The 19,687-nt window shown below is 39.7% G+C and overlaps 1 protein-coding gene across 1 annotated transcript in view; it reads left to right on the top strand.

Moving 5' to 3' along the window:
- ADAMTS16 (ADAM metallopeptidase with thrombospondin type 1 motif 16) overlaps positions 1-19,687 on the top strand; it is a gene marked incomplete at both ends in the record, with an annotated part of 178,275 nt that overhangs the window by 64,586 nt on the left and 94,002 nt on the right. The window contains 4 exons of the mRNA XM_080697811.1: positions 107-190; positions 2,378-2,537; positions 4,030-4,135; positions 11,742-11,879. Of these exons, the coding sequence (XP_080553937.1) occupies positions 107-190; positions 2,378-2,537; positions 4,030-4,135; positions 11,742-11,879 (488 nt within the window). The remainder of the gene's footprint in view (positions 1-106; positions 191-2,377; positions 2,538-4,029; positions 4,136-11,741; positions 11,880-19,687) is intronic.

Genomic DNA, 19,687 nt, shown 5'->3' on the forward strand with positions numbered 1-19,687 from the left:
ACTGCAGAACATGAGAGCGGCCCCAGCAGGAGGACTCAAGGCCAACCATCAGGTGAGAAAATGTTGCTATTTAGGGGGACTGGTGTGCATTTGTCCTCTGTTTCAGGTGTCTGCTTTATTCAAGGACGGGACGATAGGAGGGAATATCAACATCGCAATTGTAGGTCTCATTCTTCTAGAAGATGAGCAGGTATTGTACCTTTGAAATCAGAAGCTTTCTTTTTTCCCCAGTAATGCCTTTTTAATTGTTTTATGGGTGCATTGTATTCAAACATCTTAATAGGATGCAAGATGGAGGAGACATAGAAGCACACATCACCCAATGAGCACTTACCCAATAATGCCTTTTTAAATACAATTGTTCTGTGGATTCTCTACTCTTCTTCCTCGTGGGGCAAGATGTGTTAATATTTTGTGTCTAATGCAACCCATTTATTTTCAGTTTTTTAATGATTTATTATTATTATTTGTGTGTATTTGTGCAAGGATAGTAAACAATACCCTTAATCGGCTTACGAAAAATGGGTTAGAAAAGTTGTCTTGAATCCGTGAGTGGAAAACACACTAGAGATGAAAAGAACACACGGTGTCCTCAGCTACCACAACGCGGACCTTCTGGGGTACCAGTTGGAATCCAGCGCTTTCTGCTTTTCTGATGCATTTTTTGTTCTTTGGTTTTTTGTTTGTTTGTTTGTTTGTTTGTTTGTTTGTTTTGCTAGAAGACTAAAAGGTTGAATGCACTGACCCTCACATCTCGATCTTAGATCTTATTCTCCCAAAAATCCTGGGATGTGAAGCACTTTCTCTTATCGCATCCAAAGCCTATATGCTGAATCTCGGTAGCAGTGGGTAGAGACTGTCCTCTGCCTCCATTCCAGAATCCCTGCAAATCCTCATAGAAGCACAGTTCACAGTGAACACTTCCAGGCATAAAAAATGAGCAGGGAGACTTATGCATACAAAGTTCCTACTTCTGTTTTTCCTACACTGATCAGCCAAGGAGAGTGGGCGTTCTGCCCAAGTCCAGACTCAGCATTTACTTCTACCCCCATCACATCCTCATAGTCTTCTGTTAGGCACAGTTATTTTTTATTTCTAAAGCAGTTTTCTAGATGGGAGACCATTAATGAGACATAAGGTCTCTCTTTCTCCTCACAAGGTGGAGGCGTGCTTGGGCAGGGCTGCGTCTAGCCCAACTAGTAAAGGAAGACGTTACTCACTGTCTTTTGTGTGAGTGTGTGCCTGGGGAGGGGTGCTGAACCAGCAGGGCTTCTCAGGTGACAGGTTAATTATTCCTTGTATTAAAACGTTTTCACCTTGGAATTCATCCAAGCTGCAAAGAATAAGCAAGGTTATCTTTTGATCATACACCTGTGTTAACTTTAATTAATGCCCTGCTCCTGGAAATCACCAGCTGAGGAATGTGAGGTATGCCCCAGGGTTTATGTATAGCATTTAACTTAGGCACATTTGACTCCCTGAGAAACCAAAATAAACATTTAAAGAAAAAACATATTTAGTGACTGAGAAACAAATTTTCAGCAACATTCTAACAGTGAAAGCTGTTGACAAGATGGTGTCCTGGAATCAAGATAACTAATCTGGGTTTTTTTTTGTGTGTGTGAGACCATCCATAGGAAGCAATAGTATTGCTATAAATAACTCAATGTAGCCTACTCTGATGAATGTTCCTGCTACCCCCAAATTCCTGAGTCGCCAGGAGTCTCGTGTCCTTCACTCAGATGTTTTACTGAGTTCTGTCCTAACCTGGCATATGTGGATATGGTTGAATGTCTTCTGTACAGTTCCCTTGTACTTGGAATTTGCCTTCTAGAATAAAAGCTTTACAAACTTTTCTACTTCTTTCATAAAAAATGTTATATCTGTAAGATATTAACTTATTTAACCCTGTAATGATAAGCATTAAAAGTCATTATTTGAAATACCATTTGCCAACTAGGTTATGAAATGAACTTATCACTGGCTACATGTGTTTTGTGTATCTATCTGCAAGCCATGCATAAATGATCCTGTTAACTTATGTGACTTTGTAAAGTGCTTTTCAACTATTTTAAATGTAGAGAAGAACGTTCACAAAGTTATCTTCTTGAGTCAGTGAACATGAATTCAGGGCCTTTTAGATACAGTCCAGTTGTTTACATACAGAAAGGTCCATGGTGTCTTCACTAGCTCTATGTGGTTTCATATGCAGGCCCCTCTTTAAATTTTAACACACAACGTGAGTGTTTACAGCTTATGAGCCATTCAGGTTCATCCATCCATTTGAAATCCAAGTCAATGACGACTTACTATGAATGTGTTGCCTTCAAATGTGCTTTCTTTCCACTTTGGCGGTTCCATGGTATGTCCTGCACAGCCAGGGCTGGTGATAAGTCACCATGCAGACCACACCCTGAGCAGCTTCTGCCAGTGGCAGTCTGGATTGATGGGGAAAGACGGAACTCGCCATGACCATGCCATCTTGCTGACCGGCCTGGACATATGCTCCTGGAAGAACGAACCCTGTGATACTTTGGGTAAGATCTCCCAGGAGGGTTTGGAGGACCATGTGTGGGTGTACCCCTGTGGTGAGTGACATAGGTTCTTGAGGATTTCTGCTCCTGTTCCATACCCATAGGCAGTAGCTGCTGCTAAGTGCAATGATAAAGAATAGACTCGCGTCTCTGGCTATCAACTCTGGCTAAACCCAAGAGTCTGCTTCTATTATTCATCCAGAGTAACTATAGAACAAAGTTCTCACAGAATTTGAAAGCCACAGTATCTTCTAACATAAGAAGTATTTTCCACGTTTTTTTCTACCATTTGTGAGCATGAGCTCAGTAGTTTCAAGTGTTTTTGATTTTATGGCAGAAAAAGTACATTGCAGGTTATTTTTGATAACCTTCAAAATATCATATTCCTCATTTATCCATCTCTTTGTACATATCTCAGCCTTAGAAATTCAGCAATATTTAGATACATATAGGGCCCTTAGATGCTTTTCCAAATGGTCAGTTTAAAACAATGTGCTTCTAGGATTCTGAGGAATCTTTTTTTACTCTGTATTTCTTTGCCAGGTTTCAGGCAAAGAGTTATTATTGTAAACATTTTCAGATAGGAGCAAGTCTAATAGGGCTTACTCTTATTGTGCATGAAAGAGTTAATATAGTGGCATACGTGTCTGTACTTAGGAAGGCCTGCTTGCAAGGCATGCCCTTGATGAGCCCGGGGGACTTAGAGTTTAGGATGGTTCTCACCATCTTGTCTGATAAGAGTGGCCCCTGTGTCTACACTGCTTGAGAAAATAACATGGTTTATGCTTTCCCTCTGGGGGTCTGGAATTTGGTACATGCCATGCAGTAGGTGCCTCCTTGGCAGCCTCCAGTAAGAAGCCTGAACATTGAGTCCGTAATGAGCTTCCAGGTGGACAGCACTCACACGTGTGCTCGCAGCTCACCACGGGAGCTGAGTGCATCCTGGGTGTCCTGGTGGGAGAGAAGTCTCTGGAGCTCGCACCTGGCTTCTCCAGTCTCCTTCCATGTCTCCTGCTAACCCTTTCCCCGGAAATGCTTTAGCTCCGTATCCTTGCCATATTAAATCACAGCTCTGAATGTGACAAGTATTCATTATAAAAAGTGTGAATCATTGACCGGGGTTGGTCAAGGGACCTGCCAACACACCCATTCTCTATAGTCTCCTTCCCTTGGGCTTTTGAGAACACAGATGTTCTTAGAGAAAGGAAAAAAAAATATCTTCCATCTGTAGTAAACCCCCTCCTCTACTTTGCCCCAGATATTGCCTGTGCCAGAAATATTGCAAGGAACCACGAGCCGTGTTCCTTGAGGGGGAGTCCTGAGGCTTCTGGGAAGGGCTCCACTTTTCTCACACTATTATACACTCTTTATATGGTTGTTCAAGTTGCCAGTTTTGTTTCCCCAAATGAAGATGAGGACCAAATTTTTCCACAGGACAGAAAGTAAGCATATAGTTATGTATTATATTACACACTGCTGTCTTTCTGCCCCTCAGGATTTGCGCCCATAAGTGGAATGTGCAGTAAATACCGCAGCTGCACCATCAACGAAGACACAGGACTTGGGCTGGCCTTTACCATTGCCCACGAGTCTGGACACAAGTGAGTCTATGGCCACGGCGGGTGGAGCCCGGGGATGTTTCCTCGCTGAATGGTCATCATAGGGTAATTGATGTGCTAAACCAAGCCTCCTTGGGGAATTCACAAAATGTTTATGCTTTTATTGGTGCATTATAACTATCCATCATAGTTAGGTCCAGTGCGATGAAGACTTACATGCACACAGCACTTCATGTACCTCCTCCACATTATTCCACCCACCCCCATGCATGTCAGTGAGGTCGGTAGTGAGACCTTCATATATGGACAGAGCGTTATCTGGACTGCTTCCCTCGTCAGTTCTCTTCTTTCCCTCCCCAACATCCCCCAGCCCCTTCCAATATTCTGCTGGTGTCTTTCTTTAAGTCTCCTTTGCTTCCTATTTTATCTCTAGCTTCCACATATGAGAGAAAATACACAGCTCTTGATTTTCTGAGACTGACTAATATCATTTAGCATAATATTCTCCACTTTTATCCATTTTTCTACAAATGGCATAATTTTGTCCTTTATGACCGAGTAAAATTCCATTATATGTATATACCATATTTCTTTGTTCACTTAGTTGTTGACTTACACCTAGGCTCTTCCCATAATTTGGCTATTGTGAATTGCACCTTTATAAAAATGGTTATGCATGTATTCCTATAGTATTCTTAAATTATTTTTGGAAATTTATACAGAGAACCAGTTGGCTTGTTCATATGTTTTTCCCATTTCTGCTCTGTTGAAGAACCTTCATACTGATCTCCAAAGTGTGTTTACTAATCTACAATACCGCCAGCAGTGTATAACAGTGCCTATTTTCCCACGTCATATTGTCTTCTTGATGAGAATGATGAATAGATCATTCTAACTGAAGTTAGAAGAAATGTTCGTTTAAAAAACGGCTTTCACTTGGATGCCTGACTTGAGTGTTGGTGGTTTTGAAAGAAATAGCGTCGGGTTGGACCACAAGACCCAGCCTGGTGCTTCGGTCCCAGATGACAGCTCTTAACAGGAGGGTTCGTAGTTGGCATCTTCCATGTACATGAAAATCCTGTATTTATACCCATAAAATGACAAAAAGAATCAAGCAATTATTTATGGAAATTGTTAGTGTTAATTAAGATTTACTTGGATAATAATTCTATAAATAGATTTACTTTGAGGAACCATCTACTAAGAAGTATTTTAAAAGTCCCATTTCCAATTCTAGCAACTACAGACTTCCTACAGCTCTCCCAAAGCGCGTGAAGCTAAGGAGGTAAAGCAAGTGGCTTCTTGCTGTACTGAAAAAGTACTTGAAATTCTCCCTTCAAGTACTACAAATGCTGGCGTTTTGTTGTTGTTGTTGTTTAACTTTCAACCTGATTTTACTAGTAAAAAAAGAGAAAAAGGATGGTTTGTGATTTGAGTTTTTGCAAAACTAACATCTCAGTCCACTGTTGGAAATGAATTAGATTACAAAATTGTGTCACCCAGACCTATTAAAACATCTGTGTGTGTGTGTGTGTGTGTGTGTGTGTGTGTGCGTACGCATATGTATATGTGCACATGTGTGTGCCTTTGTTTGGTGGAATGCCACTCAGGCTCTGCTGATTTAGCTCTGTGTGAACTGATGACCTTAAAATGAAGCTTTATATCCAATTTCAGATCCCTTCCTCATTACAGGTAATGATTGACCATTTCATTGCTTAGAAAATTACACCTACATTTTATAGGGCTTTTGGTAAAGTCATAATTGTATTTTTAATAGTCTGCTAGAGTTAAAACTTCAAAAACTTTCATTATTATAATGATATGAGGCTTTTGCTGTCCTTTCAACCATACCTGAATTTAATTAAACAATCAAGGCAAGTAATATTTAAGTCACCAGGGCTGAGCCCATCAGCATTGATAAGCAGTTGAGATATAGGCATTGGCAGCTTTAGCCCTTGCAGGTGCGGAGCAGACTACAGTTAAACTTGATATATCCAAAGCTGTGCTCTCAGCCTCCAGTGTCAACAAGTAGCAGAGTCTGCATTCATTTTTCTTAGAAGTCAATTATTAATATTTCATTTTCTTATTTGGGCTGGAATTTTCCTTAAACAAGGAATACATACATTTACTTGAAAGTGGAGATATAGACAGGAGTAAAGAAAGGAGCTATAGATACAGATGAATAAGAGTCTCTGTGCTAATAGGATTGACTTCCAGAAGTCATCAAGTCCATTTTGAATGCTCGAGGACAGAGGACACTGTGCAAGAGGCAGAGAGCCAGGAGCAGAGAGCACATTCTCACTGAAGAGCATCTTACCATGTCGAGAAAATAGGAAACATGTATTTGGCACATGCTGGGTGCCAACATCAAGGATAGTAGCAATAATAGTATAAATGCCAATAGTAAGACCTGCTTTGGGTAGAACAATTTTATAAACCTGGCAGAGCAGTCTCACATGTCAGTCTAACTGCAGAAACCACTCGGGACAAGCATGGCCTTCACTGACCCAGAGAGACTGGGCTAAGTGTGCTGCACACATGTAGGACAGAATGCATTGGGATAGGAAGAAGCCTGGAAGGGAGCAAGTGGGTAAGCAAGGAGGGAATATGCCCAACCACTTGTTAGATGAGACAGTTCGAGTGAGAAAGGCCATAGCATAGAAGACCAGTAATAAAATTTTATAACTTTTAGTTTAATCAAATTGAAGATAAATACTTTTATTCAGTTCATTTGTGTATTAAGCCATATTTATTGAAGAAGAGGTAACAGGTTTGCTGCATGGACCAGATGTTATGACAGAACAGTGCCTTTATCTCATCTTTGGCAATGAACCCCAAAGAGAGTCAAATGTTTGATTTTCATATATTAAGAATTGAAAAGCAATTTTTTACCTATTAGGACTTTCATGTTGAAAGACACATTAAGCACCCTGTCTGAAACATAAATTGTTCTTCAGTACTGTTCACATTCCGAGCACATTACTTGGGGTGCCAGAAGGGTTCTCCATGCCTGTAAAACATGTTTTCTCACCTTTAACTCTAAGGAAGCATTTAGTTTACATCTATTCAGTTTCTCTGACTAAATTCAGGGTGTTTTTTCATCACAAAACATCTCATAGTTTATACTGGATCTGATCTTGCTATAGAAATTTTCAAGTGAGTGTTTGAATTTGTGTTGGAATAGAAAGGGGAGAGTAGAACCAGAATACAGATGTGTACTCTCTTATTGCACGGAGCTGAATTGGGATAGCCAGAGAACCAGTAGTTCATGGCCTGTTCCTTGATTGTATTAAATCACTTGACACAGCACACAGCACATGCACTTTTCTGGATGCAGGTGTTGAAGAATTGGCAGAGACAGACAGGGCTGAGCCGTATATTTTGGAGAATGGGTCTTGTGGGTGTGAATCCATTTGAACATTTTCTTTTCTTAAGGAAGTCATGCTGCTGAGTGGACAGGGGTCTGGTACTCAGATTCCAGGCTCATTGCCGTGCTCTCTCAACCTTGCAGAGGCCAGGAACATCACCCAGCAAGCTCTTCTGTAGGCTTCCTGTCTGCAAAGACAGTGGAGCTCTGTGCGTTCCTTCACGTGTGTATACAAGCACAGTGTGAGCTGGACTGTTTGAACAACACATTTTTATTGCTTTAGAGTAGACTTAAAGAGGCTGAATTTTTATTTGAGATCATTACTATACTATCAAGAAATGTTTACTAAGCATAGAAATGATCCATCATTCCTGCCTCTCCTAAATTTGCTGACCCATTCACTGAGCAGTTTGCATTCTTTCAGTAAGGAACTAAATAAAATTCTATTAAAAGGCTACTTATCCATGCCCTTCCAAATCCAAAAGGAAAGATAAAATAGACATCCCATGCAAGGAGTCAAATCTTGAGGGGTCCAGGGATCATAAGTGGCCATGAAGGGACAATCAGGGGGATCTTCTTGAAAGAGGCAGAATAGGCATGACCAGCAATTATATGATAACACTGTTCAGCTCAGCCACAATTCCTTGGGGATGTTAGATACTATCCTGTCTTTCACGATGATATGCATCCCACCAATTTGTGAATGTGGTCTGTTATCATCCTGTTTCCTTCTACTGGGTCAGAGAGGCACTCAGTGACTTAAACATTTTATAGACTATTAGAGCAAGTTGGTCCCTTCACCTTCATCTGGCCTGGTGATTGTCAGATGCCCTCCCAGGAACCCCAGCAGATCAGAGCATCCATTCTTGACAATGTTATACATTGCCATTATTTTAGGAGTTCTTATTTGTTTCTGTTTCCAAAAAATATTTAAATGCATCGATATTTGGCCAAACTACCCACATATATGTGAGTTTACACCATATGTGCATGGACGCCTTCTACATGCTGAATGATGCAACCAAGGCATATTTAAATTTGGAAAAGGGATATAAATTCTAAATTTTCGTTTTCAAAGTGTATGGTGCAAGGTATTTTGCCTAGTTTTTGAAGGTTTTACTTTCTCATTTTATATATGAGGAATCTAAGAGGAGGTGTTAAGCCTTTGCCTGATATCAAACATCTTCTGGATGACAGGGACAAGACCCAATTTCTGCAATCCATAGTCTCTCCAGTTATCTGCTTTTATGGCCTTATTATTCTCACCTGACTGTTGTCTCCATCTTAGGCTCTTGCCTTTCACAGAGGATGAGCTAAGATTCTCAAAAGGCCTAGGTCAGGGCCCTGGGCATCTTCATGCCTTCTGCGATCTCCATCATTGCTCCAAGGGTGGGATTACCATCCTGATGACCCTGGCTGATTATTTCTCTGAAATTTTTCTCATTTCCTTAACCGTGATGTCTGTACAGTCTAAAAATTGATACAAGCTGAAAATACATATCTGTCCATCATTTTTAGTATACCACTAAGGTGAATAAATACTTGCTGATAGTAATGGAATCATTCAAGAAAGCATTGTGGAAGACATTAAAAGATGTTGAATATAATTCTCAAATTCAATCTATCCTGAACTTATGTTATTTTGGGGTATTTGGGTTAGTGTTATAGCCTGAAAGGTTCTTCTTTATTCAGATGGCAATGGATGGAGGACCTCTATGAGCTCTTGACTCCACTGGCAGTGGAGTTGAGGCGATGAGTAAGAAGAGTCGCAATTCATTAGAAACTAACAAATAGGTAAAGGATAAAGAAAAATAGTATATGTATTATTTTAACATATGGGTGACAACAATTTTCAATAAAGTGCTACAGTACATGTGAGTAAAAACATTTCTTTTCTGGAATGTATAACTTGAATAGTAATTATTCTTCTTGGTTGCCAAATGCCAGCCTTATCTTTGAGATATGTTCTACTTATTCTTCCATGACTTTATTAATGTTAATGTTAAATATGATCTCTGGGTGGCATTTTTATGCTGATGTGCTGGTGTTTACAATCTGTGGTTGGTGTACTGAGGGAACCACAACTTGGAAAAAAGTAGTGCTGGAATCTGGGGTCACATCAGAATTACCCGTGAGGTGTTAAAATCCAGCCAAATGCTAGATCCTAGCCTTCCACTACCATGTCCAGAATCCACCAGGCAGAAAGGGTAGCCACACTGTGCAGTGTTCCCAGATGTTCTAACACACTACTTGAGACTTGATGCTAGAAAGAGTCATGGAAAATACCTTAGATGAAAAATCTTAAAGCCAAGATATCCCCAGACATGCAGCATTTACTATTTTGAATTCTTTAGAAATATTGGCAGAAGGGGTAGGGAATTTATCTGGATGAGTGGCTGGACCATAACACGTCTTCTTCATAAGCAGGTGAAGAGCTAGCGTGGGCAGAGTACTTGGCATTTCTGCTTTGTGGCTCTCTCTCCAGGGCGTCCATCCCTCTGGGATTTCAGCCTGACTCCTTTTCACAGGCATGACACATTTTCTCTGCCACATGGTTGTCTTGGCCTTGATTAATTGCCTTTAATAGAACTTCAGAGAATGGGTGGAGGCTAAAATGACCACATTCACTTCACCCTTGGTGCTGATCAGGAATTTTGCAGAAATTTGGCAATATTTGCCTGACAGATCTCCTTGGATACACCCTTCAATTATGCTCAGGTTACACTATTGCGTGGGTACTGCATTCTGCAGCCTGGACAAGGTCTCTTTCCAGCCCTGATTCCTGCCTTCATGATATTAGAACTATCTTATGAATTGGGAGGGTGAGGTTTAAATTAGAAAATATAGGTCATGCACTTAATATTGTGCATTGTGCTTTTAAATGTTATTTTGTTTTGCTCATATTATTGTGTAGTTTAAAAGAAACAGTTATATTGGCAAATGCTTCTTCATTCTTAGCAACAAGTACAGATTATTGTGTCTCCTTCTGGGGCCCATTCCCCAATTTGGGTGCTGCCTGTGGGATTCTTGGCAGCAGAATCCCCCAGATTCAGTAACCACCTTGCTTGCTCTTCTTTGTTCTCTCTCTCTCTCTCTCTCTCTCTCTCTCTCTCTCTCTCTCTCTCTCATTCTTTTTTCCTCATGCATGCAAGATTGTGCTCTCAGGGAATTTATGCACTGGACTGGGTATAAACATTAATAACCAGTAATTGCTCAGCTCTCCAAAAATTTATTTGCCTTAATGGAGATTTTTAAGGTCATATAGAGCTCCCAAGATCCCTGACCTTCCTCTCAAGGCAGCACTCTGCACTTCTGGGAAAACTGAAGATGGTAATGAAAGGCTGCTCTTTTGCAAAGCTTCAGAAAGTTAAGAAGTAGACTGTTGGTAGAGGAAGGTGGCAGCTCAGTTTATGGTGGTTCTCATAGTGCAGGGCTGCAGTTTCCAGAAGCATGAGGATTATGACTGGCACCGTGGGATGTACACACCTCTAACAGCAAGATGTTCTCATATGTTGTGGCAGAGCTGGAGCCAAAACTGGTGCGCTTTTCAGTTAGGGATTATAGATACAGCTTCAAATGATGCCCAAAGATGAAGCCAACTATAGTGACCCCCTAGGACGCTTGAAATATTCACCCCAGAGAGATGTAGAGATCCTATTCAAAGAATCTGGTCCTGCACAGCTGACAGTGTCCACCAATCTGGATCAAGCCAGAGAAAGAGTGCACGGGGGTGTGTAGACAAGGGATGTGGCCACATCAGGAGTTGCAGTGTGTGGCTAGTAGTTTTAAAGATGAGTTGAAATCCAAGGTCACTTGAGGAGCTCATTTGAAAGACTCAAATTTTTAGGTATCTCTTCCCCAAGTCAGCAACTCCTGGCTGTCCCACTGAGCAGAGTGTTCAGAAGAAGGAGGTAAGATACAGCTATTATTAGTTTTACCTTGATCATAAGTGAGCCGTCCTCTCCAACAGACTTGATGTGTCTCTTTTTTCTTTATAATTTAAGCATCTGTCCTCAAAAAATACCTAAACACATTAGGATTTGATGCTGATGTATGTTTTAGAACAATCTGGTGAGTGGTTCATTCTTAAGAACAGGTCTGTGAACACAAGAATATTCTCAACTTCTTGACACTCATGGTTTGTAGGTTTTCTGCCTTGCATGGCAAAATTATGGGAGGCTTTGCAGCCTCAGCTGCGCTTGTTAGAGTATATCGGAGACTTTATAATGCCTTTGTCCTGAAGTAACCATTTCTCTCTGTATCTCTCTTTCTCTCTGCTAGCTTTGGCATGGTCCATGATGGAGAAGGAAACGTGTGCAAAAGGTCTGAAGGCAGCATCATGTCTCCCACACTGGCAGGGCGCAATGGCGTCTTCTCCTGGTCACCCTGCAGCCGCCAATATCTGCACAAATTTTTAAGGTATGGACTCCTTGAAATAGTTTTCAGTCTCTCTGTGCCTTTGATTGCCACTTTCTGGTCAGGCTCATTTTTAAAGCAGCTCAAGATGGGGCCTCTCGGATACCTCCTTGCGATTTAGTCGACGAAGAAGTTTGATAAACCACTTTTTAGATCATCAGTCCTACCTGCTTGACACTGACCTTTAGACTCTAAGGAAGCCCATGTAATACTCACCAAGATGAAGGATTTGTTAGTAATATTTGATGTTTATAAAATATTCTATAACTGGGCATCTCAGTCAATTAGTAGGAAAAGAACATATGCCATGTACATTTCTGTGTACAGAATGATAAAACATAACTACTCGTCTTTCCTTCCAAAATACATTTCTCATTAAGTGGGAAAACTTGAGTATGTAAACTGTTCTCTGTTTTAAAAATCCTATAACTTTCATAAATACGTGTGTGTGTGTGTGTGTGTGTGTGTGTGTGTGTGTGTTACTGGGATGGAACCCAGGGGCTTTCTACCTCCAGATACACTCACAGACCTATTTTATGTTTTCTTTGGAAAAGGTCTCACTAAGTTGCTGAGAGCCTCACTGAGTAGCTGAGGCTGGCTTTGGACCTGAGCAATTCTCCTGTCTCAGCCTCCCAAGTACTGGGACTACAAGCGTGCGCAACCACACCCAGCTGTAATAAACTCTTTTAGAAAATGTTATTAATAAATACTTTTGGAAAATTTTATTTGTCTGGATAATATAACATGAGAGAAGTAGAGGTTGACCCTTAAAAAAGAAGTAGTTAGTAGATTTTAACACTTCAGAGAAAGACTTCAAGAAATACCTTTAGATCTTAGAGTGAGATAGACTATTCCCAAAATCTCATTGTTTTTGATGTTTTAAACATTGATTTAAGCTTTAAACCAAAATTTTATGTTTGACCTACAGCATACTACCATTAAGGAGAACAGGAAGGAACATTCAGAGACCCAGGTTTCTTCCATCTTGTGACTCCTCCAAATTCTCAGGCCCTATTCTGCACTGCAGCCAGCAGAGGGCTGGGGATAGAGAAAACAGGAGGAGTTGAAGGACAGGGTGGTCTTTCTGTAGACAGGATTCAGAGGATGACCCAACAGTGCAGGGAAGCTGAGAAGGGATGTCTGCTTGTGCTCTGGAGGAAAGGACATAGGACTGGTACAAGAGGGTCATCTGTGCTCCATCATCTGCTGTGAATCCTATCACAGGAAAGCAACTGAAACCTGGAGGTAGCAGCTAGTTGATGTCACCCTACCCCCTAGATCTGACCTTCCCACTAAAGTACAGAAGACATAACCAGCAGAGAAAAGGCAATGCTGCTGCAATCAGACCCATTGTTTTTATTTTTATTTATAAGTACTAACAGAATCCCTCAGTTCAATACTAAAAAATTAAAGATAAATGAGTTTTTATTTGTTTAGAAAGCACCTCTTATCTCTTGAAGAGGGGTACTGTATGGAAAATGGCAGAGGCAGAGTTCATGCTAGATCTGCAGGCATGGGCTGCAGAAGGGACACCACACACTGGCTCCCCTGAGTCCCTCGGTGTCCCTTTCCTTCCGTCTGGGAAGGGGCATGCTTTTCTGGCCCATGGGAGACACGTCAGTGCTCACCTTTGCTGTTTAGGGAGCATTATTGTTACTTTGCCTCGGAAGAGAGGTCTACCTTTGAGGACGTGTTTATGCATTAGACTGACATGCATTTCTCCAGATTCCTGCCTAACATAGGTAATGGCATATCAATCAGGCAACTCCAGTACAGTAGATATGAAAAAAGCATGTCAGTGTTTTTAAAACATACTAATGCCAGCAAGTAATAAAAGAAAGGGGATGCTGATATTATATTCAGTTAAATTCATTCACAATGTTTTGGAAAATTCCTATTTCTGAGATTCATCAAAGAAAGCATGGACATGATCTCTCCTGTTTTAATGATATATTTTAGAAAAAGCTAATAAGCACAACCAACTTACTTTAGTAATTTGGAGGATATTTCACAAAAAATCACAATAACTTACAAAATTGAATATTTGAGGAAGAAGAAACACAAATATAAATTTAAAGAATAAAGATCAGAGAAGAGGACATAAATATGTAGATACTAAATAACAAGCTAATTGTGACTTTGAAGCTTGAAATTGAGAAAGAAAAGAAGTAGAATTTGTTCTCTGATTAGAAAGCATTTCCTTGAAATACTTCAAGAAAAGCAAACCTTTTTTTTTTTTAATTTTCTGATGCTGTGCATTGAACCCAGGGCCTAATGCATGCTGGCAAGTGCTCTGCCACTGAGCTACATCCCCAGCCCCTAAACCCAGAGGCATTTGACCTCTAAGCTACACCCACTGCCCTATTTTTTATTCTTTTCTTTGAAACTGGGTCTCACTGAGTTGTAGAGGGCCTCACTAAGTAGCTGAGGCTGTCTGCAAACCGTGATCCTCTGGTCTCAGCCTCCCGAATGCTGGGATTACAAGCGTGTGCCACCACGCCAGGCCAATAACACTTTTATTTCTGTAAAATTGATATACAAAATAGACACTTATTTAATATATATAATTGGATGAGTTTAGACATAGAAAACATAAATGAAAGCGTCTCTATAGGCTCTCCCTTTGCTGTTTGAAGAGAGAATAGACCAGCAACTCATATATCTGCCTTCTACATCTGTGCAGTTATATGTTATCATCAAAACTAAAAACTGGTTACTCTAAGAATGGATCCAGCCTTATTATATCCTGAGATCCCCTGAGAATCCAGAGGGCCTTCCCTATTTGTTCCACTATGCTACTCATTTTGGTCCATTTCCTCCCTCTATTCCTCCCTCTGTCTCTACCTCTTTCCCTCCTTTTCTTCCTTCCTAGGTTGATTAGTTAATTTCTTTTTATTCTCTTTAATTTTATATAGCATTCTTCTTCTCCTCCATTTTCTATTGCACAAATTAAGTCCCTTAGTTTCTACAGCATGACTCGAGCAGATCCAATGGCATACCTGCCAGGTTCCTACCCTGCCCTTACCCCAGTGCCTGCCTGTGATGGGGGCTGGGTCTCCTCCTTCTTGCCTGGCCCCTGGGCTGTCTAGATCTTCTAGCTGTCTTCCTGGCCAGTCCCTTGGTCGCCAGCCTTTAGAGTCTAGGTGCCTTTAGCTTAGCCCTTTCTTTACTCATACTCTGAAGCCTCCGTCACGATCTTGGAATACCCAAAGGATGGTGACCATGTTCAGACTTTAAGCCATCCAGGAGGAGAAAGAATTTTAATAACATATCTGTACCCTGATAATATAAACGTGTATTCTAGAAATACACACTTGATCATTTTAGTGTATTTCTATTACTGAAAACGTCCATATTATTCTGCAGCTGACATGACACATCATGTTCCTGTAGTATTTGTTATTTCTGGAGTGGAGCTCTGGGGGCCACATGATGGGGAGGGGAGTGAGCAGTGTTTATACATGTTTCTTGCAGCTGTTCACATTATTTTCAGTGTGAGTGAATAACTCTGCTTTTAGAAATAAAAAGAGCATTTTTAAACTATCATGTTCTTATCTACACTAACAAGTAAAATTTGGAGTTTCTATATCCCAAATCGTTTTCATAACTTTCTAGATTGTTTTTCAGAATTTAAATAAGTTTAAGATCTTTCATCTTAATAAGTATGAGGAAGATATAACAATATCTTTAAATTTTGTTTTTGGTTTTTTTATTTGGTACTGGGGATTAAACCCAGGAGACTTCTACCTAAGCTACACCCCAGCCTTTTTATATACATATTTTTTTAAACAAGGTCTCTAAGCTGCTGAGGCTGGCCTCAAACCTACAGTCCTTTTACCCCAGCCTCCCAAGTACTGGTATTACAAGCGTGTGTCATCACACCCAACTTAATATATTAACAATTTTAATATTTTGAATCGTGTTCTGACAACTTGGAGAAAATGGGAGATTCAATTTTGGGTGTAGAGTAAAAATTAGTTTCATGAAATAGTTCAAGAAACATTTAACTATGCCAAAAATATAGAAAATCTCACAGAAAAAATAGTTACATACACAGAGAAGAATTATTTTGAGAACATTAAAAGTAGGGTATAATCTTAAAATCAGAATATGGTTCTGAGAATTTGCATTAGGAATCTAGAATTGAACCCATTTGTGTTCTGTAATACTGATTTTTTTTTCTTTTTTGGTACTGGGTATAGAAGCCAGGGGCATTCTACCTCTGAGCTATACCCCCAGCCCTTGAATATTTAAAATATATACTGAGCTTGGCATGGTGACACACACATGTAATTCTATTTCATGGGAGGCTAAAACAGGAGGGTCACAGATTCAAGGCCAGCCTCAGCAACTTAGCAAGGTCCTCAGCAACTTAGTGAGACCCTATTTCAAAATAAAATATTGTTGGCAGTGTAGCTCAGAAGTAAATCGTCCCTGAGTTCAATCCATAGTACAACACAAAAACTATATATGTATATGTGTACACACACACACACACACACACACACACACACACACACTGAAATGTACTGATTTATTTTGTGCTAATCAACAACACACTTCTGCAGCAATTCAGGAGTAAAAATTCAGTGATACATTCACGGATTTTACTAATTTTCTTGGACCACAGGATTATAAATAAATACTTAAGGTTTCATATCCTCACAAATTTCTTTTCTGGAAAATTTCAATTTTCCAAGAAAAACTTTCATTGTCAGATTCACCATTGAGGTTTACTTTACTTAAGAAGTAGCTGCAAATTGGACATTCCCACAGTGTGTTAAACCTTAAGTTTTCACTGACTTCATGAGTCTGAGACTGCCTTCTTTGACTTCCTGATTTCCAAGTCATCAGAATACTGTTATATTCTCCACTGTTTAGGTTGCTATTTGGATGTTTCTGACAGTGAGTAAGGCTGAATGCCTAGCTTTTAGAGATGAATTTGCTCCCTTCTATTAACGGTCTAACATTTGCTAAATGGAAAAATATATAATGAGGGAACTCCACTCGCCTGAAGTTGTCAGCACGGCTTTCCTCCGTCCGTGCAGAGTCATGAGCACAGACACTTCTCAGGAGTAAATCCATCAGCCTCAGTAAAGCCATGTGTCATTTCCTATCAGCAGACACAAAACTCATCACAGTTACTCATGTCTGCATCCAGGAGGTCTATAGCTTAGCAAAATTTTAGCTTGCTATTTTATACTTTATGACAACATGAACTCATCTTCAATTTACTTCTTTATTTTTTATTTATTTATTTATTTATTTTTTGCGAGTCTGGAGATGGAACCCAGGGGCATTCGACCTTCACGCTATAACCCCTGCCCTATTATTTTTTTATTCTTTATTTTGAAGCCGTGTCTCACTGAGTTGCAGAGGGCCTCACTAAATAGCTGAGGCTGTCCACGAACCGCGATCCTCCGGTCTCAGCCTCCCGAATGCAGGGATTACAAGCGTGTGCCACCACGCCCGGCATTACTTTTAAAAATTTGAATCACATCCTACAGATCAGCAAATATGCCTCCCCTCTGACCACATGGGTCTACATGCATCAATACAGGAGACAGGTGACTATCACAGGGAGATGGAGACTTCGGGGGCTGGGATCCCCTGCTCACCCCACACTCCCCTTGTGAATGTGAAGGTGTGACTTGAGTGGAGCACATATTGAGCAGGCTTTTGCACATGATGGGAATGAGGTATTTCAGGTTCCATCATGCTCTGCTGCATAAAGCAGGAAAACAAAAGAGTCATGGTTGATTGTAGTTTCTGCAGACCCTGTTCCACTATGAGACTAGAGAACAGGCACCATCACGTAGTGGAAAGAAAGCAGAGAGAGTAGAGCTGGCGTGCTGATCATGTCTCGATCAGATCACTCTGTCTCTGGAGACCCTGTCTCTAGAAAATGGCATAACCTCTATCGAGGGGCCTGTCTTCTTACTTGAAAAATGATGGGACACAACTAACTAGTCTGTTAAGCTCTTTATCAGGTTATTACTCATTGGGTAAGAAGAGGATTTTAAAATATTGTCGTGTATTTCTGTTGTTGCATTACTGTTTAAATTAACACTGTATTTGTCATGGTACAACATAAGTACAGAAAAGTACAGAATAGTAAGGACACCACTCAATGGCTTTTCATACAGTAGTCTGTCGTAGTAGTATAATTTTTACCCATATTGGGATATAGAGCCTCGTAAGCATCCCAGAGCCCCCTCTCCCCATTCCAATAACTGTTTCTCTCCTCCTCAGCGGTAGCTACTCTCTGGGCATGAGCACTGTAGATTAGTTGTGCCTGATTTTAAATTTTCTATGAAGGGAATCATGAATAATGTGCTATTTTACGCATATGAGATTGATCCTTGTTGCCTTGTCTAAATATAACAATACTTTGCTTAGTTTTATTGCAGTAACACACTATAGCTGTTTCTATTGGTGATAGATATTTGAGTTTTCAACAGTTTGCGGTAATGAGTAGTGCTATTGTATATATTATTGTAGTTTGCAAAACTATCTCTGAGAACAGAGACGAGCGGAGTGTGCAATATCAGTAGACACAAACAAATAGCTTCCCAAGGGGCTGTGCAAAGCCACGCTCCCAGCAGCACTTTTGAGAATATTTGTGGCTCTGCCTCTTTGCAAACACATGGTCTTGATATTCTCACTTCAGTCATTCTGTGGGTGTATGTTAGCCTGTTAAGTGGTAATTAGTGAGATAAAATGTCTTTTTCCCTGTCTATGGGCTACCTGATTAACCTATTTTGTTAAGTACATGATCACGTCTTTTGGTACTTTAATACCTGTGGCCTTCTTTCTTATTTCTTGATTGGAGTACTTTACACATCCTATGAACATTTTGACCTATTTCAAAATATATATAAATTAAATGACTTCTTTCACTTTATGACTTTCTATTTATACTTTAATGGTGTCTTTTGATAAACAGAAGATTTTATATTTTTTAAATGAAATCTGAATTATCTATATTTTCCCTTTAGGGTTAGTGCTTTTTGTGTACTACTGGGTGAAAAAAATTACTGCCTATTCCAAAGTCAAGAATATATTTTTCAAAATGATCTCTTACTGTATAAGCTTTACTGCTTTGCATATCATATATAGACCACTTTATATTTTGTGCATAGTATGCAGCAAAATCAAATTTTATTTTGTTAAAATGGATGTTATGGGTTATGGTTTGTAAAATGGCTAAAATTATTTTTTTCTGGGGGCCCATTTTACATTTCCACCAGAAGTGGATGAGTGTTCCTGCTGCTCTGTATGATCGTCAACATCTGATGTTGTCAAATTTTGTACATTTGATGTTGTTTCAGCCATTTGAATAAATGTATAGTGCTGTGACATTGTTATTTTAGTTTATAATTCCCCAGTAACATGATGATGAACATATTTTATATGCATACTTACCATCTGTACAAACTGTTTAATAAAGTATTTGTTTAAAAATAAAGTGTTTGTTTAAAAGTAAAAAATCCTTTTCACTTTTTTGATTGGATTATTTTCTTACTGTTGAATTTTTGGTGTCAATTGTATAATTTATAACAGTTCCACATCAGATATATATTTTCCAAATATTTTCTCCCAATATGTGGCTTGTCTTCTTGGCTTTTTTTTTATTTTGACATTGTATTTCACAGAAGATTTCAATTTTAATGAAATCAAACTTATCATTGTTTCTTTCACTGATTGTGTCTTTGGCATTTATCTTAGTCATTATCATTACCAAAATTTTTCCTTATGTCATTTCTTAGAAATGTAATAACTATACTTTTCTTTACATCTATGATCCATTT

The sequence above is a fragment of the Muscardinus avellanarius genome (genome assembly GCF_963383645.1).
Source record: "Muscardinus avellanarius genome assembly, chromosome: 1".
Taxonomy (NCBI): Eukaryota; Metazoa; Chordata; class Mammalia; order Rodentia; family Gliridae; genus Muscardinus; species Muscardinus avellanarius.